The sequence below is a fragment of the Orycteropus afer genome, unplaced genomic scaffold, assembly GCF_000298275.1.
Source record: "Orycteropus afer afer isolate SDZICR_OR568_19922 unplaced genomic scaffold, OryAfe1.0 scaffold00114, whole genome shotgun sequence".
Taxonomy (NCBI): Eukaryota; Metazoa; Chordata; class Mammalia; order Tubulidentata; family Orycteropodidae; genus Orycteropus; species Orycteropus afer.
Window position 1 is genome coordinate 9,613,741 of NW_006921701.1, and position 22,679 is coordinate 9,636,419.

General features: G+C 45.3%; 1 protein-coding gene across 1 annotated transcript in view; it reads right to left on the bottom strand.

The window, feature by feature from the left end:
- MYLK (myosin light chain kinase) overlaps positions 1–22,679 on the bottom strand; it is a 194,351-nt gene that overhangs the window by 129,406 nt on the left and 42,266 nt on the right. Inside the window, exons 9-10 of the mRNA XM_042781400.1 lie at positions 19,818–19,970; positions 2,071–2,208 (exon numbers count right to left, since the gene is read on the bottom strand). Of these exons, the coding sequence (XP_042637334.1) occupies positions 2,071–2,208; positions 19,818–19,970 (291 nt within the window). The remainder of the gene's footprint in view (positions 1–2,070; positions 2,209–19,817; positions 19,971–22,679) is intronic.

The window sequence follows — 22,679 nt, forward strand, 5'->3', positions numbered from 1 at the left end:
AAAAAAAAAGGGGGGGACCAGGTTTGCTGGTCTGATGGGGCCTGGTGGAACCACTGAAACTGTGGCCCCTGGCTGCCTTTCGGGTCTGGAGTTGGGCCCACACCTGTGTCTTCCATCCAAGCAAGGGACAAGTATAGGAGTTGAGCATTTGCCTGAGGTGGATGTGCTCCTTGGAGAGAACAATCATGGGGCAGAGAGGGGCTGTTTGTGTGTAGGGAGACAGCTCATGGGGCAGGGGTATGTGCAGGGATAGACACATGGAGGAATGACTGTTGGGGGGAGGTGGGAGGGGAGCTTTTGCACTGTGGTGAGTTGTGGTTGGTGTCGTGAGGCGAGGTGTGTGTGGACTGCTGCGTGGAGGGTGAATTTGCTCTGTGAATTTTCGCCCAAGTCACAATAAAAAAAAAAAAAAGTGTATGAATTGTTGAATGGGAAACCAATTTTCTCTGTAAACTTCACCCAAATCACAATGAAGCATTAAAAACAAACAAACAAAAAAGCAAAACACTGAAAAGACAGCTCAGTTAGTCTTTCTTATTGCTATTATGCACGTGTACTCCCAAGTAAAGATGGGTACCAGTTTGCATAGCATTTCCAAACACCACTCAAGGTAGATGGAATTTTCAGATTTTACTCATTTATTTTTTGGGGGAAGTTTCCAGGAATTTTTTGGGGATATGAAACAATGACTACCTGTGATGGTTTCCTCTGTGATAAAAGTTGAGAATTATTCTGTGTGACTACAGAAGAGTAAGGTTTAGTGCTGGTTCAGTGATAGAATTCTCGCCTCCTGTGTGGGAGTTGTTGTTAGTTGCTGTCAAGTCAGTTCTGACTCATTGTAACCCTATGAATGCAGAGTAGAACTGCTCCATAGGGTTTTCAAGGCTGTAATCTTTCAGAAGCAGGTCTTCTGAGGTACCCTGCAGTAGCTTCAAACCATCAACCTTTTGGCTAACAGTCAAGTGCTTAACTTGTTTGTGTCACTCTGGCCAATGAATCTCATGCACAGTCTCCACTCATCTGTCAGTGGAAGCATGCCTGTTGCTATGATGCTGTACAAGTTTCAGTGGGGCTTCCAGACTAAAATGGACTACCAACAAAGGCCTGACAATCTACTTCCAAAAAATCAGCCAATGAAAACCCAATTGACTCGGACAGCAGGTAACCATGACAACAAAAGGACAACGACAGAGCAAGGCAGAGAGAAGTCCAGAACAAGGCAGAAGTCCCCTGGAATGGGCTGTTGAAGGAGGTGGCACAGACATCACAGGCCTGGAGACCGGGTCCAGAGCACCTCTGAGGATGCTGGGCTGTGTGAGTCAGCTATCACATAGCTGCTGCAGTGTTCACTTCCCAGGCTATGGTGGTGGTAGGGAGAGAAAAGATTTTTTGTGGGGGGAGTGCAGCACTCTGCCTGGGATTGTCAGATTGTCATAAAATTGCCTCCAGCCTGCAGGAGCAAGGAGTTCATCCTAAGATCCCTAAGAGGATATGCACTTGGGTTCTCTCATAACATATTTTTATTGCTTCTGCAGCCACAAGAGAAATTGAGACATCGGGAATGTGAGGCCAGGCTGTCAACGGGAACAATCAGTGGCAAAACAGGGCTGTGAGCACCAACAACCACTTATACAATTAATGACAAACTATACAGATATTGGGATGTTCTTGTTACCACTGCCCCTGTTTTAGAAGGACCTCTGCTACATCTTAACACCTTAAAATTTGGGTAGAACAACTGAGCATATCTTCCAAGACTCAAGAAATTCTCACATAATCTGGCTTTGCACCAGCTACATTGTTTACATTATATTTTCAAATTAATCCCTCTTCCATCTAGCCATGGCTATCTTCCTCCCCTGGACCACTTAACCTTGAATCTAGAAAATCCTACCCATAGAAGGCTGAATAGAGGGGCCTAGAAGCCACCACTTGCTTCACGTCCATTGCTTAGTAGTGTCTTGCTGATTTTCTGGTGGATCAGTGATCTGAGAGGTCCCTTGGAGAACAATGCCCATTTACAGTTGTACTTTTCATATACACCCCAAGAAGAGAGATGCAGAGACAGACCTGACACCTGGACTGCCATCGTGACCTGGCTTCCATCCATGACTTTGATATCAGAGAGGCCCTGCAGGAAGATGGGTGCAGTGGGTTTGCTGGGAGCCACGGGTAGAAGGTACTCACTCTTCCTGTCACTCTTCTTTTCTGTGTGGTAGACAACAGAATGTGGCTTGAACATTCATTCATTCATTCAACAAACACAGACTAAAAGTAATCTTGGTACAATAATGACTGTGTCAAGGCTCAGGTTTCCACCAGAAACTGACTGCTAACAGATAAAGTTTTTGAGGCCATGGGTGATGTAAATAGTTAATGTGTTCAGTTAGTGGTTAACCAAAAAGTTGGAGGGTTGAGTCTAACCACAGGCACTTTGAAGAAAGTCCTAGTGAGCTACTTCTAAAAAATCAGCCTCTGAGAATCCTATGGAGCACATTTCTACTCTGATCCACATGAGGTCACCATGAGTTGGAATCAACTCAGTGGCAAGTGGTCCAACAGGACATCATTAGGAACAAGATGTGCCCTGTTTCTCTGCTCCATATGACCACGCTATTACCTGAGAGCAGGGAGGGGATCACAGACCACTCTGGAGCCATGCCCATTGTAGGCTCTGTTTCTTCAGGAGGACTTCAAAGGAAAGAGGCCAATACTTGGCATCTTGTGGGATGAGTTTTCTTAAATGTTATTTTCTTTTTTCAATACGTGATACACGGCCCAAAATTAAAAAGGTACCAGAGAGTATGTGTAAAGTCTCCCTCCCAATCTTGTCTCCCAGCTGTCAAGCATCTCTGATCAGAGGCAACCAATTTGCAGTTTCTTGCTCATCTTGCCAGAGATGGCCTACATATACAACATACACAAGCAAATATGTATTTTTTTTTAGTTTCTTCTTTTTTTAAAAAAATAAAATGATAGCCTACTGTATGCAGTGATTGGTCCCTTGTTTTTACACTTAACAGTAAATCGTGATCTCATTCATAAAACAGAACTGAAGTGTTTCCCCGTTTTCTATGATTGCAGGGTACTCCACCACCATCTTAAGAGATTTTAAACTCCTCAAGAAAGCCAAAGACAACCCATTAGAGTGGGTAAAATTAAAAAGGTTGACCTTTCAAGGATTGGTGTTGGCAACGATGTGTAGCAACTGGAAGTCTCAGGCGCTGCCAGTGGGAATGTCAAATGGTAGAGACCATTTTGAAAACCATTTGGCAGTTTCTTTAAAAGTTAAAGATATACTTACCATATGACCCAGTCGTTCTCCTCCTAAGTATTTATTCCCCAAAATGAAAGTACCTATCTATACAAAAACATTCACACAAACATTCACAGCAGTTTTGTGCTTTTTGTAATAGCTCCAAACTGGAAACAATGCAAATGTGCATCAATAGATTAATAAATAAACAAATTGTGATAAATCCATACAATGGACTATTACTTTTCCATAAAAAGAAATGAACTAAAGATACATGTCACAATATGGACAGATCTTAAGACAGTTACACTGAGTTGAAGAAGCCAGACAAAAAAAAAGTATATACTGAATGGGTCTATTAATATACAGGGAGCTCTGGTAGCATAGTGGCTAAGACACTTGCCTGTTAACCAGACGGCTGGCGGTTCAAACCCACCAGCCACTCCTCGGAAGGAAGGTTGGGCAATCCTACTTCCGTAGTGATACTGCCTCAGAAACCCAAGGAGGGGTCGCTATGAGTCGGGGCTGACTCGACGGCACATAACAACAACAACAACATTTATATACAATTCTAGAAAATACAAAATATAGTGACAGGTGACAGATGGCAGATCAGCAGTTGCCTGAGGCAGGGGTTGGGGGACTAGATGGCAAAGGGGCACACAGAAATGTCTGGGGCTGATGAAGATGTTCATTTAAAAAACTGTGGTGAAAACAGTGTATTAACTTATCATATCAAACACTATAAATATGTGCAGCATATTGTACAATTAATAATACCTCAATAAAAACTGGAAAAAAATCTCTCTCTCTGAGAAACAGCAAGAATTAGAGGAGAGTGAGCAAGTAGCCTGAGATTAGGACAAAAACTAGAAAAAGTTTCCAGCTGCAGGCTGGACTATTCACTCCACTGAGTCCTTTGTGACATGGGTTAACAGACAGGCTTTCCATTCTTCTCGGCTGCCTCCTCCCAGGCTGGGCTTTGAACCTGTCTCACATGCACAGTGGTAAAGGGGCAGCAAAATGGCTGAGTCTATTGTCTCATTTCACACTCAGGATAGCCCTGGTGCACACAGCACTGAGGCACTGATATTTCACTTTGCTCTGTGAGCCAGATATTTCAAAAATTTTCTTTTACCTTTTGATGATGTTGTTGGTTTTGGCAGGGGGAGCGCTGGTAGCATAGTGGCTAAGGCACTTGACTGCTAACCACAAGGCTGGCGGTTCAAACCCACCAGCCACTCCTCAGAAGGAAAATGGGGCAATCTACTTCCGTAGTGACACTGCCTCGGAAACCCAAGGAGGGGTCACTATGAGTCGGGTCGACTCGACTGCACATAACAACAACAACAACAATGGTGGGAGAAAGAAGGGCTGGGATATCTCGAACTTAGTAAGTTTTAGGGGACTGGGACTCTGGTGTTTTGGGTTCTTATCATCACAGGACCACAAATCCCAGCTCTTCTCTGGTAAGCCTGGAGCCACAAGGATACATTTCTTGGGTGATGCTTTGTATACCTGAAAGGGCCTAGCTCCAATTTTACCTTTGGATTTTTATTTGTTGCTACTGAAAACTAAATATGGCCTACTGAAAAACTCTCTGCCTTTGGGGATATGGGTGGAGAGAGGCCAGGAAGGCCCAGGAGGCCGAAGGAAAACTTCTCCAAAGCAGGTGCAGTAAGAAGAGCATGGCGTCAGGACAGGGAAAACCCCCTCGTGCATAGCCGGAATACGGGACTCCCAGGCCCTATTGCTCCCCCTGCTCTTTTCAAAGCCCCCTCCCCCAGCTCAGGCATTGCTGCCTTTGATGGAGAGTGGCCTTGATGCCTTGGCAGAGGCCCCTGAGTGGGTACTGGTGTTGGTGATGCACAGACCTCGGTCCTCCAATGGGCTGCAGTGGCCAGGAAAGCTGGCTGCCTCGGGAGAGTTGAGGAATTTCCTGTCTTGCGAAGACTGGGAAGATTCAGGACAAAATGTTTTTGCCTCTCCAGTACTCCCTGTTCCCGCCTCTCTGCTGCCTCAGCCAGAGTCCCAAGCTTCACAGAAGCACCATGCGGATGCGGCTCTTATTCCTGGGTGCTGCAGGAACATCAAGAGCTCACAGCTCTCTCTCCTTCAATCCAGTTGGCAATCTATCTCTAACCCCGATTATCTCTTGGTTCTTCCCACTGCCCCTGTTCCCCAGTCCATTCATGGTCAGGAGTTTGGCCAAGCCAAGTCACCTTGAGTCATGACCACTGGGGACTAAAGTCCTATCTGCACCTCCATCCTCTCAGGAACCTTTCTGAGAGGGTGGCCTGGGTACTGCCCTCCACATCACAGTTCACTGACTGAGAGGTTGTTGTCTGCCTGTAGCTATGGAGTGGCCCACCTGCGGGGGTGCTGGGCCCTGGCCTGGGGCAAGTCACTGCTTCCCTTCCTCCACCACCACAATTTACTCATCTGTAAAATAGGGAATAATAATACTCTAGGGAGTTTCAAAGAGCCAATATGTGAAAACACTTTGTAAAACTATTGTCAGTGTCAACATTTGTATGAGGCTGCCAGGAGACCAACTCACACCTGTCCACTTGGGTTCAATAATATGGAGAACAGCAAAAGAACAAAAGGAGACTGGTCCCTCGCCTAAGGATTACAGATTTATTTGGAAGATGGGGCAATCTACTTCTGTTAAGATTTACTGCCTCAGAAACCCAATGGGGGTCGCTATTGAGTTGGAATTGACTCAATGGCAGGGAGTTTGGTTTTTTGGTTTGGGGCTGCATTGAAGTTTAAATTCTAAAGTACTTGGTTTGTGGAAGACTATGGTCTATAATGGGAGCCCTAATTCCATTTTGAATCTTGACATAAGTTCAGACACCATCTGAGTTCTTTCATTAAATCAGCAATGTGGCAATGCTTAGCCAAGTCCGGGGCAAACCAGGGAGGGGGCAGTTTGCCCTCAGGAAGAGTGTGGTTGAAAGGAGATTAACTAGTATGATGCTCACACAAAGAACCAGGGAAACTGTCTAGGACTGTCTTTAATGATTTATCGAAAATAAAACCCAAACCAAACTCACTGCCATCGAGTCGATTCCAACTCATAGCGACCCGCTCTGGGTTTCCAAGGCTATACATCTTTATGGAAGTAGATTGCCCAATCTTCCTTCCATGGAGTGGCTGGTGGGTTTGAACCACCAGCCTTCTGGTTAGCAGCCAAATGCCTTAGGCATTATACCACCAGAGCTCCTTAAAATCGCCACATGTTATCTCATTTAAGTTAAAAGTTGGGATCCTGGTGACTATGACAGAGGGCCGCATGATCTTGAGTCATACCCCGACTACCACACAGCCAGGTAGTTAAAGCCCCAGAACCAACCCTGTAAGCTTTTCAACTTGAAATTGTGTATGTATCCCAATCATGGTCCTGTCCCTGAGTCTGTAGTCCAGCCTGTGACAGTGATGGATTAACCTCTACCAATCATGATCTTGTGACAATTTCTTTTGTTCTCTATCATATATATGAAGACCAAGGCTGTGAGTCAGTGGACTCCATCAGTCTCATGCTGACAATTTCTCTCATCTGGAAGATTATGTCTGCTTTGTTTTTGTCTTGCTTAAGGCTTAATAAAAGAGTCTTTATAGAATATATAAGGAGCTTTGGTGGCACACTGGTTAAAGCACTCAGCTTCTAACCAAAAGGATGGCAGTTTGAACCCACTAGCTGCTCTGTGGGAGAAAGATGAGGCAGTATACTTCTGTAAAGATTTACAGCTTTGGAAACTCTATGGGGAAGTTCTACTCTGTCCCATAGGTTCACTATGAGTAGGAATCAACTTGACGGCAGTGAGTTGGTTTATAGAACATGTTTGAATCTAGGTTCTGCCCCGCCCCCAGCACAGAGCAAATACTGTTAGGAGTACAAATATGTTGCTAAGAAATAACAACAACAACAACAACAAAACACCCAAATCTGTGCTGTTAAGTCAATTCAGACTCATAGTGACCCTACAGGACAGAAAAGAACTGCCAATAGGGTTTCCAAGGCTATAAATCTTTACAGAAGCAGACCGCCACATCCTTCCCTGGAGCTGCTGCTAGGTTCGAACTGCCAACCTTCTAGTTACCAGCTGAGCACTGTAACCACTGTGCAACCAGGGTTCTTTTGCTAAAAAATACCATGGGATATATCTTTAAGTAAGCTGAGAACAAACTATCACAGCACCCCATCCAGGAGAGAGTGGTGAGGGAGAGTGACTGACAAGTTTGTGGGAACTGGCCCTAGGCAGGCATGTAGTTCACTGTCACTTACTGCTTCTAATTCTATTCTTTCTTCCCAGAGTCCAACAGCAGGAACATTGGGAGGAAAGATATGATTGGGAGCATCAAAGAGAAAGATTAATAACAGGTATCTTACTATGACTTTAAGATCTTCTTACCCATAAAACCATATATTCACTGTAAAGAAATTCCTGACCAAAATGAATCCTGCCAGCATCCTTTCTTTCCTGTTTGAAGCCAAGCTTACCAAATTTGAACTTTAAAAGACATGACTGGGTGGAGGGCCAGAGGCTACTTTGAGTGCAGGTTTCAGTTGATCTAAGTAAAAGGGCTCTGGTAGCATAGTGGCTAAAGCACTTGACTGCTAACCAGAAGGCTGGCGGTTCAAACCCACCAGCCACTCCTCGGAAGGAAGGTTGGGCAATCCTACTTCCGTAGTGATACTGCCTCGGAAACCCAAGGAGGGGTCGCTATGAATCGGGGCTGACTCAACAGCACATAACAACAACAACAACAAGTAAAAGGGGGAGGGCCGGGTTCAATCAATGGGGTTAAGATTAGCCAGTGGTTGATCTTCCACATTTCTCCTTCTTGTCTTTATATGCCTCATTGTACCTAAATTTGAGCCATTTGCTTTTCCTGGAATCAGACTGGTTTCCTTATATACATATAGAATAACTTTTCAGAATAGACCCAATGTTCAAATTTCAGTGAGTTTTGATTATTTTTAACAGGAGTAAATGTTCAGAATGAACTTGTTGTCAGACCTGCAGTTTGTGGTCAGGTTTCTGGTTGTATTGATTCACCCCAGAGGGTGGGGGGGTGCGGTGGGTCACATGAGACTGGAGTGACCATAAATCCAGGCTACTGAATAGCTGACTCTGCCCAGCATCCAATCATCCTAAATTCTTCACAGGGTGAGTAAACCCACCAACCCTCTCTACAGACACACACTGCACCGGAGTTAAGGAGCCAGGGAGGATCTTGGTTTCTGGGCAAGTGTCTTTCCAGGAAAAAAAAAATTCCTAACTAGAATCCCGAATCCCTGGCCCCAGTCGCACCACCTGACTTTACTAAGAGAGAGACCAGGGCTCAGGAAGGTAAAATGGCTTATCCAAGGTCACAGAGATACTCAAAGGCAGTGCTAGGGCTCCTACCCAGGCCTTCTGATGAGTCTAGGAGGAATTACCTAAGGCCAGCCTCTTTGAAGGGAATCAGCCTTCTCCCATGATACCCAAGGGAGTGTTCCACAAAGACAAGTATACTATCTGCTGCCCTGCATCCTCCAAAAAAAAAAAAAAAAAAAAAATCAAACTCACTGCCATCACATTGATTCCAACTCATAGCGACCCCCTTTGGGTTTCCAAGGCAGTAAATATTTACAGAAGCAGATTGCCCCATCTTCCTTCCAAGGAGTGGCTGGTGGTTTAGAACCACCAACCTTCTGGTTAGCAGTCAAATGCCTTAGGCATTATACCACCAGAGATCCTTGACCTGCATCTTAAGACCCCTGAAAACCAAGAAAAACTGAAACAGAGTAGAGACAAGCCAGCTGAAAAGGGCAACGTGTATGTGTACATGCTTGTGTTTCATTTCATTCTAAAGCAAACTATTCTGGCTCATCTGTGGTCTACAGACTATGTATCCATTTATGCTCCTTCTTGTATGAACTGAGTTTAAAATAAGAGATAGATTAAAACCAAAACCCATCACCATTGAGTCAGTTCCAACTCATGGCTACCCATGTGGATCAGAGTGGAACTGTGCTCCACAGAGTTTTCAATGGCTCATTTTTCAGAAGTAGATCACCTGGTGCCTTCTGCGGTGCTGCTGGGTTGGCTTGAACTGCCAACCTTTAGGCTACTAGATAAGCACAAACTATGTATGCTGTGGACTGAGGTAAAATAAGAAGAGGCAGATAAAAATTGCCTTTCTTAACTCATGAATCTAGCTTTGTGATCCATCACCAGCTCTATGATCTGTAGCATGTTCCCTACTCTAAGCCTCAGTGTTCTCACCTCTAAATTGATGATCATATATTATCCTCTGCAGGGTTTTTAACTGATTAAAAGAACTAACATGTGTAAGGGGAGGTTTGGTGGCATAGTGCCTAAGGGATTTGACTGCTAACCAGAAGGCTGGTGGTTCAAACCCCCAGCCACTCCTCAGAAGGAAGACTAGGCAATCTACTCCCATAGAGATATCACCTCGGAAACCCAAGGAGGGGTTGCTATGAGTCAGATCTGACTCAACGGCAGTGAGTTTAACACGTGCAAAACTGCCAGAATAATATCTAGCACATAGTAAGTAGGAAAATAAATGTATTTTGCCTTTCCTAACCTAACTGACTTTTTCAGTTAGGCAAACTCAATCTGACAATAACGACAATGAGAAAGTCCCCCAAGACAGAAAATTCACATTTGATCAGGCAGAAGTAACAGCTGCCATAGAGATAAAATTAAAACAACGATTCCTGACAAAGTTCAGCAGTTTATGATTATAAAGCATGCTCACAGCTCAATATCCTCTGAAGTAGTAAATAGATTTTGTCCCTGTTTTATAGGAGAGGAGCTGAGGAGTTGAGGAACAGAGAAGGAAGCTGGCCTCCCCAGAGATCCTGTGCCTGAAGTGGCCACTGGGGATAAGGATGCAGTCAGCTGGGTCCTGGTTGGGTGCTCTCCCTTTACTATACCGAGAACAAAGGCTGGCCACCAAAGCTTTGCTGGGAGCTTTCACTTATCATTTGTGTTCATGCCCACCAGTTACCCTAGACTCAGTTTTCTGGGGCTGTCCTTTAAGCTTTCATCTGGCACAGTGCTGGCTTGTGGCAGGAGTAGGAGGTCCAGGGTCTGAGGCAAGAGGTCTCCATAAGCAATGTTGCTTCAGGAAGTCTGAGCCTTCATTTTGGGAGGCCAGGCATTGGCCATGGCACACTGATAGCAAGGAGGGTTCACTGGGATCCGTGACGGACATGCTACCCAGTTTAAATAGGCTGGGCTAAATATACCCCAGGTTTATCTCATAGCTGGGCTTCCTGCTGCTCTGCTGAGACCAGATCCAAAAGGATCCTTCCTTCTGGAATCCAGGAAGGGCTAAGCCTCCTTGATTCACTGGTTTAGGATTAAAGATTTAAAATGAATTTATAATTGCATTGGTACTTGGCCCAATGTCTCTCCATTTACTCACTGACCCACTGAGTCATGATACTAACTGAGGAGCTATTGGGTACATCATTCCAGTCCGAGAAAAAGGAAAAAAAAACTTGACCTGTCCACCAATGGGAAAGACAAGACACTAAGAACACTTATAAAGCAAAGTTGGGACGAAAAAATGATGTCATAGAGAATAAAGCTGTTAATAAGACATGAGAAAGAGAAAGGAGGAGGAGAAAGGGAAGAATAGAGAGAGGAGGGAAGAGAAAGACAAAGGGAGAGAGGAAATATGACAGAGACAGGGAAAGAGAAAGGGAAGGAGGAGAGGAAGACCTCCCTTTCTGACTCTATTGATCCTCAGATTTTTCCTTTCTGGCCATTTTCGCTCTGCTTTTGACTCATCAATCTGAAGCTGTTTTTTTGAAATTAGTCCTAGTCATGAACTAGAAGCACCTGGGTGGTGCATATGGTTACTGCACTTGCTGCTAATGGAAAGGTTGGAGGTTCGAGTCCACCCAGAGGGACCTCTGAAGAAAGGTCTGGTGATCTACCACTGTAACAGCCAGCCATTGAAAAAATTATGAAGCACACTTCTACTCAGACACACACAGGGTCTCCATGAGTCAGAATCTACTCATGGACAACTGGTTGGTCAGAGCATGCCATTTTTGCTCTGGTGAAGCAAAAGCACCAAATGAGTGACTTGTCAGGGCCTCAGAGTAGCAAAGTAGAAAGTACATGGACATAAGCAGTGGGAGGCCTAGTTCTGCGACTTATTAGCTGGGCCACTGTGGACAAATGACTTAACCTCTCTGAGCACCAGTTTTCTTCATCTGTAAAGTGGAGTTAATTGGAAAGTGTAAAATGGAGTTGTTGAGAGTTAAATAAAACAATCTAACCAATTAGGCTTTTTCTATCAAAACAATGTTTCTTATTAAAAATACTAATTGATAGTGTTTTAGCTTAAAAATACTAACACTAACTGATACTAAGTCAATATTATATTTTGAAAAACTCTTAGAGGAAGGTTTAATTACCCACACAACAAGTGCAACATGTTACCTTTCTCACTAATTCTTCTACATTAACTATATAACCTGTTCCTCAATCTGGATACATGGATAGAGTCCTTTAGCTCCTTTCGGGCCTGAAATTGAGAACCCTCAGACTTTTTCCTTAGAAGCATTTTCTCCACCTGCCAAACTTTTACTCGCTGCTTTGTGAAGCCCTGCCTTTAGGGATCCGAATCGGCACTATTACACATGTTTATACACTGATTACAAGGGCAGTTTGTGCTCAGTCACCCCTGAGGGGCCTCAGGGGTGCTGGCCAGGCCAGAAAGACCACCAGGTGGTATCAGCTGACCTCAGGGGAAGGGAGGGGAGGATCTAATCAATCATGAGTATGTAATGAGGCTCTGGGCATGGACACTCCTTGGGCTTCCTGGTTGCTGACAGACAATGATGTGTGAAAGCTCCATGTTGGGAACCCTCTCAGATCTTGCCCTATGCGTGTCTTCACTTGTATCCTTATAAAACAGTAATAGTAAGTATAGTGCTTTCTGTAAGTTCTGTGAGTTGTTCCAGCAAATATTGAACTCGAGTGAGCAGTGAAAGCCAGCAGGTCAGACCTTAGGGTGTCATGGGGACTCCTAAACTAGTGGGTGATGTCTGAAGTCTTGGGCAGACCCGGCAGCCTGGAGGACTCTGTCTTTTCACTTGTGAGGTCTGGCTGTGGGTGGTTAGAGTCAGAGGAGGAAGGGCTGCATGTGCAGCTGGTGGCAGAAAAGAAGTGGCAGAGAAGTGAAAACTCAGGATTTGATATATCCTTGCAGCACCCGCACTCCCTTCCCATTTGAGGAGATCTGGAGGGGCTCTTCCCAATAGAGGGATCACTGCCTATTGCTGTCACAGGCACTTATGAAATCCCCACTTCAGAGCCTCAGCCTGTATCAGCTGCTTAAGAGCATCCCAGGTTGCACAGGTGGTCACCTAACGCCAATGGACATGGAATATCCCTTCCTCTAACCACTTCCTATCTCTGTTGCCCCCAAATCTCTCAGACACACATACACACCCCTCTTGAAAGTGCATTGTTGTGAGGTGGAAAAATGATTGCATTTATCTTAGAGCTACTGAAGATTTTCTTTAAACTTTGAATCTGAGCTATTTTGCTTAGTTATTACTATGCAGAGTATCATTCCAACAGCAAATCTAATTGGCTCCAAACCTTGATATTCTATGGAAATTCAACAAATCACCACCTAAAAGAGAGCTCTGGAAGCACTGCCTTCTCCTCCTCTTTGCTTAGAATCCAGCATGGTCCACAATCCCAGACCAGCCTCCTCCTTTCCCTAAATTCCAGGATTGTTAACTCAAGAGGACTTGTCTGCATCAAAGGAGGGTTACTTTCACCCACCTGAAGTGAAGTCTAGCCCCTTCCCATTTTCAGGGTGTCTATGCAAATTGCAAATCCCAGGGAGGAATGTGAATTCCCTTCCAAGAAAATTCTGTGTCCGAACCAGATGGAACCTACTTGGGGAGTCAGCAAAGCTGCTGCTACTTGTGGCATTTAAAGAAAAGAAAAGAAAAAGATTCTTCCTCCCTTGGCCTTGCTCTCTTTTGGCCCTCCTTGCCCTCATCTAAAAACCTAAGAAGCAAATAGGAAGAGAAAGATGTCAGAAAAGAATGAAAGGAAACAATGACGCATGACATCTCTAAAAAGATCTCTGCCCAGTAATGACAGGGTTGCCAGATGGGAGGGAGGGATCATTGGCCCATAACCTTCTTACTGTCTTCGAAGTTATAATCAAACTCTAAACTTAAAAGTATAGTACCCAAATTGCCCCAATGTTCCCTCCCAGTGAATGCCTGGAAACCACACTCCCTACCACACTGTCTTAACACAGCTCACATTGTGCCATTAGGAACACAAGCTATAATCTGGATGGCATTCTTAACCAAAGGCTCCAAAGCACCTACATTGGGATGCAGAAGTACACAGTTACAAACCTCTGTAATTGCTCAATTAGTAAAATGAGGCTCAAGATCTATGACCTGGACACAAATGTACACATACCTATTCAAAAGTCTCCCTGTAACATGAAGGAACCACAAGGTCCAACTCTCCAATTCTTATGTGTGATCTACGGAAACTTAAAATATCAGTTATATTACAAATAAATTTAACGTTTAATTTATTGCTTTCTTTCTTAGGATTTTCAAAGGCCTTGGATTGACATCTTGGGTGGATGAACGTTCTTAAAAAATAAAAACTGACAAGTTAAAACCAATGCTCATCTTCCACCTCCAGTAAATCTCTCTTCAGGTAGCTTAAGTATTAAAATTTGTTTTCACTGCTTTAAAGCCCATGGAGGGCAGGGTTATACTTATACCATCTGGATAGATTATGTACTATACAAAGTAACTGAGCATAATTTGGGATAAGAGGAGAAAACAGCAGTATCTTCCAATTACAATGATCTTCTCCAGTGGTTGGAGGCTGTCACTGCCACCAAAGTGCATGTTACTAATCTGAAAACAGATTGTGCCTTCACTGGTGATTTCACTGTCCAGCGAACAGTCGACTTCACTAGTGCCTGCTGTTTTCATCAGGGGCTCTTCATCAAAACAAATAATAATAAATATGTTTAAAACAAACAAACAAACAAAACAAAACAAACTCACTGCCGTTGAGTCAGTTCTGACTCAGAGTGATCCCTCCTTGGGTTGCTGAGATGGTATCTCTACCGAAGTAGATTGCACAACCTTCCTTCCAAGGAGTGGCTGGTGTGTTTGAACCGCCAGCCTTCTGGTTAGCAGTCAGACGCCTTAGGCACTACACCACAGTGACTCTAATAGGCCCAGCTGGCCTTCAGTTAAATAAATAAACCATCAGGCTGAGAAACTATGTCAAAATGGGTACAATTAGCAGGTTATTAATAAATACAGTCACTTAAGAAGTTTAGCCTTGACAAAGAACTCCAAGGGAGTGATAAATTAAAAGTATTCCAGCCCAAAGAAGCCCCCCATCAATGACTAACTCTAAACACAGTGAAATATTTACCCCATTTCAGATCTTTCTGGGCCCTGCAGGAAATTGGATCAATCATCCTGTAGACTCCATCCTGGGTCATGAGGGAAGATTTTCATCACCTGGTTGACTATTTGCACCAGGGATATTCTCATGCATACCTCACCGCAGTTTGTAGGGAATGAGCCCTGGTGGTGCAGTGGTTAGGATCAGCTGCTAACCAAAAGGTCATCAATTGAACCTACCAGTGGCCCTCAATGAGATGGACTGACACAGTGGCTACAATGATGGGCTCAGGCGTAGCAAGGATTGTGAGGCTGGCACGGGACCAGGCAGTGTTTCATTCTGTTGTACACAGGGTTGCTATGAGTCGGAGCTGACTTGATGGCACCTAACAACAACAACAATAGTTGCTCCATGGGAGAAAGATAAGGCAGTCTGCTTCTGTAAAGATGTATAAGCTTAGATACTCTCTGGGACAATTCAACTCTGTCCTATTGGGTCACTATAGGTTGGAATTGACTCAATGGCAGTAAGATTTTGGTCAGTTGAGGGGAAGGAGCCTTAGTGGTACGAGGGTGAAGTGCTTGATGCTAACTGAAAGGCTGGCTGGCGGTCTGAATCACCCAGCGGCTCCTGAAGAGAAAGACCTGGTGATCTACTCCCATCAAGATTACAGCCAAAGGAATCCTGTGGGACAGATCTACTCCATCACATGGGGTCGCTGTGAGTCAGAATCAACTCAGTAGCAACCAATAACAACAGCTTGAGGGGAGGAAAAGATGGAATCTTTGCTGAAGAACTCTTGGGAGCTAATTTATGGATTGAGTACTGAGCCTCCAGACAATGAAGGAAGTTGGGAGAATGTCTTTCTGCATTCCTTAGGATACACACTGACCTCAGATTGCTGTCACTGATTCACTGAATACAGGTGCACATGGACGACCTGTCCTACATGAAACGGTGAGTAAAACATGGTCCCTGCCCACAGTGAGTTTAAGTCTAACAGGGAAGACAATCAAATAAGCAGTTAAGAGTAGCATTTCAGTTAGAATAAAACTGTTTCTCCTTACTTCAGGAGGCCCTGCATATTTGCCTCTCCTCTAAACTAGTCCTCTGCCACTCTGCCACCTGCTCACTTTGCTCTAGCCACACTGGGCCATCTCGACATCCCATGAATAGGTCAACCTTGTTCCCAACTCAGGGCTTGGCATTTGCTGTATCATCTGCTTGGAACACTCTTTCAAGTCTCTGTTCAAATCTCCTCAGAGAGACCGTCCTTCATCGCCCCACTGAAAAAATGCCTCTTCTCTCATTCTCTATTCTCCCACCCTGCTTGTTTTTTTGAAGGCTACTTATCATTATCTGAAATTTAACCAGATGTTGATGATTGTCTCCTCATCTGTGTAAAGGCAGGAGGGCAGGCCCTTCTCTGTCCTGTTTGCTGTAGTCTTCCCAGAGTAACACGGGTAACAAAGCAGGTGCTTACCAAAGATCTGCTGTTAAATAAGTGCAGTGATATGGGAAGTACAGGGTGTTAAGAGAACTCATTCTGGGGTGATGAGTGAAACCTCCCAGACAAAGTGGCATTTGTGGGAGTTGCCCAGGTTTTTTGGGGGGAAGGAGCGGCAGAGGAGGAGAGGCAGAGAAAGCAGGGAAGAGTGGCTACAGAAATTGTGTCAGAATGCTGAGCCAGTGATTTCTGGATGATTGCAAAACCTTGGCAAAAGGCTAAAGCGGTGAGAAAGAGTCTTCACATCTGGCCTTCAGTAAAGTATCTGCTGACTTGGGACAGAGCTTGCCCCCAGCAGAACTGCCCCTAGAAATGGATCCTCAGGAAGACTGGGAGGACTGAACAGAGGGAGAAGCACTGCCTAATGGCGCCACCTTGTGGCTAGAGTCCTTGGTATGAGATGCCTGAGGCTATGGCTTTAGCTATCTGGCCTGGTACTTTAAGTCTCTGAGTCTCTCCCTTATCAAGTAACAAAAAACAACCTACCAAGGCAAAGTTGATCCTCCTTTAGTAAAACTGCTCCCCAGTCTTGGAAAATTTTTAACTATTTTATCTCATGTAGAAGTCTGGGCTCTTTTGGACCACCAGTACTTAGCGAGCACTTCCTCTGTTCTCAGGACGTTGCATGTATGCAGGGACAGATTTCTTCATAAGTAAGATAGGCATGGGATTATGTGGTAAAAAAAAACGTGAAACTGTTCACTGCAGATTAGTAAGAAAGCACATGTAAGTCTGTGCTTACCTTGCTTACTGGGTACACCACCCCTGTCAGGGATTGTAAATTTGAAAAGAGGTTCTGTAGGAAGGAAGTTCTGTAGGAAGGTGCTGTGGGGTTGGGAGAGAGATACCAGCCATATCTAGAAGCAAAATCTTTGATGTGGTGAAAAAATGTGAAATCATCCACTACAGATTAGTAAGTAAGCACAAGCAAGCCCATGCTTACCTTGCTTATTGGGTAATCCAACACTGCATATAAAAATTCATTCAAACCTCACAATTCTATGAGGTGACTATCAGTGTCCCTATTTCACAGAAAAGGAAGGTGAGGTCAGGAGAGTTAACTAGCAGCCCAAGACATAGGGCTGTTAAGTGGTGGAGCCAGGGTCCACACTGAGACCAGGTCATCGGGTTCCATAAGCCCTGTTCCCCTAAGTGGCCCAGAGATTATCAGGGAAAAGAAAGGCTAAGCCTGGGCAGCCAAGAGAGAGGTAGGAACAGCAGGTTGGTACAGGAAGCAACTAATGCCTCTGCTGCCATTGCAGCAATCATCTCCCCACCCCCATAAAGTGCCCTTAGAGGACCTGGAGCCAAAGGAACTGCCAATAAAGTAAGAAAAGCTCTGCACAGCTGAGGATGGTGCAGGAATTGGATTTGAGCCTCCCAAGTGCTGACAATGCCAGCGGTATCATAGTGCCAGGCTACCCTGCCCCAATCCTGTGCGGGAACAGCCCAAATGCTGCCAGGCCTGAGCACGTGGCTGTGCCTCTCAGCCGAGTTCACCATTTATGGTATCTGAGCCTCTGGCTCTCACAGGCCAGTAAATCCCCCCTACAAGGAAGGGGGGTTCTCATTCACTCAGGACTGTTCTTAGAGCAAATCCAAACAGCCCTGGCTGAGTTCTTGCCTGGGTGCTCTGTGTTTCTGCTTTAAAACATGCTTGTGTGGGTGATCATGCAGTTCCCCCCAGCCTGTGGGGGCAAGAGAATGGCCCCAAAACTTCTTGATCTTGATCTGATGGGACTATTGCTCAGCTAGGCCTCTCTAATCCAATCTAAACACAGGCAATTGGGGGCAGGCACCGGATTAGCTGGGCTGTGGGCTGAAATTTTCAAGGGAGCAGCTCAGAAAACAGAAGGTTGAGCTATGTGGTCTAGCATGCCATTCTGACTCTCTGCCAAGCATTGGACTTTGAGGTGGGCCAACCACCAAGAAGGATGCCTTGGTAGGAAGGTGATTGGGGCAGAGGGCAGTTAGAACTGCTCCCTTGGTCCCAGAGATGCTGTTCAGATCTGTTATCTTTTCCTCTTAAATCTTAGCATCACAATTTCCTGAGGCCCCTCAATGAGCCATGAAATTAGAAGTGTGAGGATAAATGGGATAAATATGCCAGCTAGCATTCTGGCTTTAAAACATACTTGTGTGGATGGTCAGACAGCTCCCCTCAGGCCATGGGGGCAAAAGAATGACAGCAAAACTTCTTAATCTTTCATCTGGGGATCCTCACCTCTGATGGGACTATTGCTGGGCTAGGACAAAGTCCCTGGGCCAGAGCCAGGCTCTAACCTATATGGAGGGCTTCCTGTAAGGTGAAAGTAGACCAATTCATGAATAAAGCACTCCAGAGAAGCTGAGGAACATCAGAGAAGTTGGAAAGTCCAGGTAGCATGTCCACTTCTGGCAGAGAGCTTCACAGAATCAGAGTTGGCCATCTGTGCCAGTTCCTTTATCTCTAAGTGATTGGTACTGCCCAGCTCATGGTGGCCAGCCTCCCACTTTGGGCCAGAGGATGGGCAAACAGTGAAAAGGGCAGGGTGTAGAGATGAACACAGGCTTCAAAGTCACAAGACTCTGGGTCCAAAGGTTAGCTTCCTTACTAGCTTGATGTGCTTAGGTGAGTTACAGTAACTTCTTGAGAACTCTAGGCCCTTCTTATAAAATGGGGACAACAACCCCTCAGTTGAGGTCTAAACAACATTGTACAGGTGAGTTGAAAGATTTAACACCCTAAGCAGCAAAATATTTTTTTTTTTTCCTTTTTCGTTCTCAGTGAAACCATCTCCTACAGCCTCCCAGAAGGTGGCTACTTCCACTACAGGGAGACTCTTCCCAAGAGGCCTGAGCCCAGGGAACAGAGAGGATACATAGTCTCTTGCTAGTCTGATGGGCAAAGCACAACATGCTACATCCAAGCATGCAGAGGACCAGCTATGCACAGCACAGGAACTGGGGGCCCAGGTCAAGGTGAGGTGGGAAATCAAGCTTACCTGAAAGCCCTGAGCCCAAGGAACACTCCCCTAGGAACTGCCACAAAGCCCACCAATATCACAGCCCAGAGAGATGTGTCTGAGCCCCGTAGCTCCACTGGGATTTCTTAGGACTAAGTGCTAGGAGCTGATCAATAGATGACCATGATAATCAGATTACTGAGACACCAGGCTGATGCTGGACAAAAACAAGCCTCAGGTGGGGAGGCAGGAAGGAGAAAGGGGGTAACCTGTGACTCTCAGAAGCCTTAATACCCACACTCTGTTATCAGTGTCCCCAGCCTTTAAGGGGTCATTTATGAGTTTCATGATTCCTAGCAGGGATACAAACTCTCTTCCTAAGTCTTCTTTCATTGTGTGCTGTCTTCCTACCAGAATGGGAGCTTTTATGAGTTAGGGAGTCCTTGCCTCTTTCCCCTAGATCTTCCCACAGCCCTCAGGGGTAGGGTGGTGGGTTGGGGTTGGCCTTTGCATGTCTGTCTTCCATGGCAGACTGCTGTCACTGTGAACTTCTGGAGACCATCTCTTCTACCTGCCCACCTTCAGGTCCAATGTCTCACCTCCCAAGTGGATGTGTCTATAGGAAAGGTGCTTCTAGCAAGGTGCTCAGGGGCTCCTACCGTGGACGGTGACCCGGGCGCTGCAAGATGCCTGCCCCAAGGTGTTTTCTGCTAGACAGGTGTAGATGCCATTGTCCTCTGGAAGGGCATCCTGGATGTGGAGCTCAGCCACGCCGGCCTCACAGGTGGAGTGAGCATACTGGATGGGCTGCTCTGTGGGAGAAAGCACAGGAGGCTCAGACCAAGGAGCTAACCGGTGAGATGTGAAAGCCAACACCAGCTGTGTGATGCTGACAATGCCCATGTCCACTCACTGAGGGCTCAGGATGAGTCAGGCCCATCCCAGCAGTTAGACAGGGGCTTGTTGGTGGAGAAAGGTAGATGTTAGGGCTATGAAGAAAATGGAGCAAAGTTGCCTGACTGGGGTTGGAAGGATACAGGGAAAAGGATTCTGGAGAATTGAGAACTCAGGAGGGAAAGGGACACTGTTATGGGCAGTCTGTCTGTACAGGCAATGAACTTCAGGGGCTTCCTTAATGCTCCCCTTCACAGAATTCTGAGCCTGCAAAGAATCCTACAGGGTCAGATGGCCCATAGTCTAGCCTTAGGCAAGACAAAGCCCGCCCAGACTGAACACGGGGCTCCTCGCTCCTGAAACAATGATTCCATTTCCTATTGCAGATGTATGTCAGAAAGCAAGTCTGTGTCCACAACCTGATGTTGCAATTAGGTGCATCTCTTCTGTACAATTCAGTGCATTTTGGGATTCAAAGACAAGTAGTTTCCCATAAGTATGGGAATGATTCTGGCCCCCTTTGTCCAGAGTGCAGGAAGGGAAGAGACAGGAGTATACACAATGAACTTCAGTGGCTTCATTAATGCTATCTGTTCCTGGGACTTTATCATTCTAGGATGTAGGCTTTCATTTCCAGAGGAAAAGAAATTTCATGACTGGAGATTCTGGCATTAGAGCAGGAATGTGTCCACTTGTCATATAGGAAGCAACTGTCAGTTTCTTCCTTTGCCTGGCCCCAGGGTCGTAATTCACACTTCATAAAAGTGGGGTGGGTGGCAAGGGTGGGAGAGAATACAGAAAGAAGTCCTCTCCCTGTATGCAGTGTTTTCTCCTGCACATAGCAACGCTTAATGTCTCTCTGACAGTTTGGCAAAGAGACCATCCAGCACATAGGTCCTGAGGGAGGAGATTCTGCCCAATCTACTATACTTCATAAAAGTGGGAGTAGGGCTGGGAAACGCAGGGACCAGGATTCTGCTGCTGAGAGGACTGAACACTGCTCTTTGTTTTCATTTTTATTTTTATTTTTTTTAATGACAATAACACCTCCCAAATGCCTCCTTCACTGAGAGTTCCAGAACATTCCACAATTGTCCTCAAGGTGCCTCTGCTGTCAAACATGTGCCAACAAGCATTTTGAGGCCTCTCTTTTTAATGAAGCATAACACATTTTGGCTTCTCAAACATGGCTGGAATAGTGGTCCCAAGAAGGAGTTGTTAGCTCAGGACACATCAGGATTGGGAGCTCCAAGGCTGGGTAGTACCAGAGTCAGCAGCCAAGGAAACCCAACTTGAGTAAGGGTGCCCTCTACTGGGAAGGATGTGGAAATGTCAAGACTCATCAAGAATAAGGTGAGGTTGTTTTTCAAATTCTGAATGGCTTAGCCCAGGGGTCAGCAAACTATGGCTTGTAGGCAAAATGTGATCCATGCCAGTTTTTGTATGGCTTGTAAGCTAAGAATAGTTTTTATACTTTTAAATGATTGAAAAAAAAAAATAAGAATATTAAATGATGAATGAAAATGATATGAACTTAACATTTCCACCAGCCACTCCTCAGAAGGAAAACAAGGCAACCTACTTCCGTAGAGAGATACTGCCTTGGAAACCCAAGGAGGGGTCGCTATGAGTCAGAACCAATTCAACAGCAGTGAGTTTTATTTATTTATTTATTTTTAACATTTCAGTGCTCATAAATAAAGTTTTATTGCCATGCTCCTTTGCATTTACATATCGTTCATGGTTACTTTTCTGCTGTAATGGCAGAGTCAAATAGTTGCTACAGACTGTATGTCCTGCAAAGTTGAAATTATATTCTGTCCAGCCCTTTACAGAACTTGTTTACTGGCCCCTGGTCTAGCCTCTCAGCCATAGAGAAATAAATCCATTATAAGCCCTTTACCTCCATGTTCTGTTCAGCCACCAGGTGGCTGCCTCTTTGTGATCAGTGCACAGCACCTGACAAGAGCTCTGCCCTTAGGTTCGGGGTGGGAGGGAAGGGAGGTCTCCATTCTTACTTAGCTACTCAAGAAGACCACATGTTGGAAGATGACATGGCACCTTCTCTCACTGACTAAAGGTAATTTCTAGCAAAGTCTGAGCAAACCATAACCAAAGAAGAAGATTCATAGGTAACATGTCAATGACACAGCAACAGCAGGGGACACTTTGCTTCAGTGGCACTGCTATTCCCTTAGAAGCCTGTTCTAGCATTTGTGAGAGTTGGCCAAGCTCCCAACTTTCTGTTCCAGCCCAGCTCCTCACCAATAAAGAAGCCAATGTGCAGAGAAAGAAAGTGGGGTATCCAAGGTCACCCAGTCACTTGTGGGAGAGAAGTCTTCTAACTCTCAGCAGGTGCTATTTCATCTTCCTGTGGTTCCCCAATATGGAGCTCTGGTGGCACTGTGGTTAAAGCATTGGGCTGCTAACCAAAAGGTTGGCAGTTTGAACATACCAGCCACTCCATGGGAAAAAGATGAGGCAGCCTGCTTCCATAAAGATTTACTGCCTTAAGACAGTGGTCCAATAACTTTCTGTGTATGATCTGAATTCCCAGGTGTATAATGGGGCTGACAAGGGGCAAGGTTTTAGTCACTGCTTGGCCACTGACAGGAACCCTGAGGGAC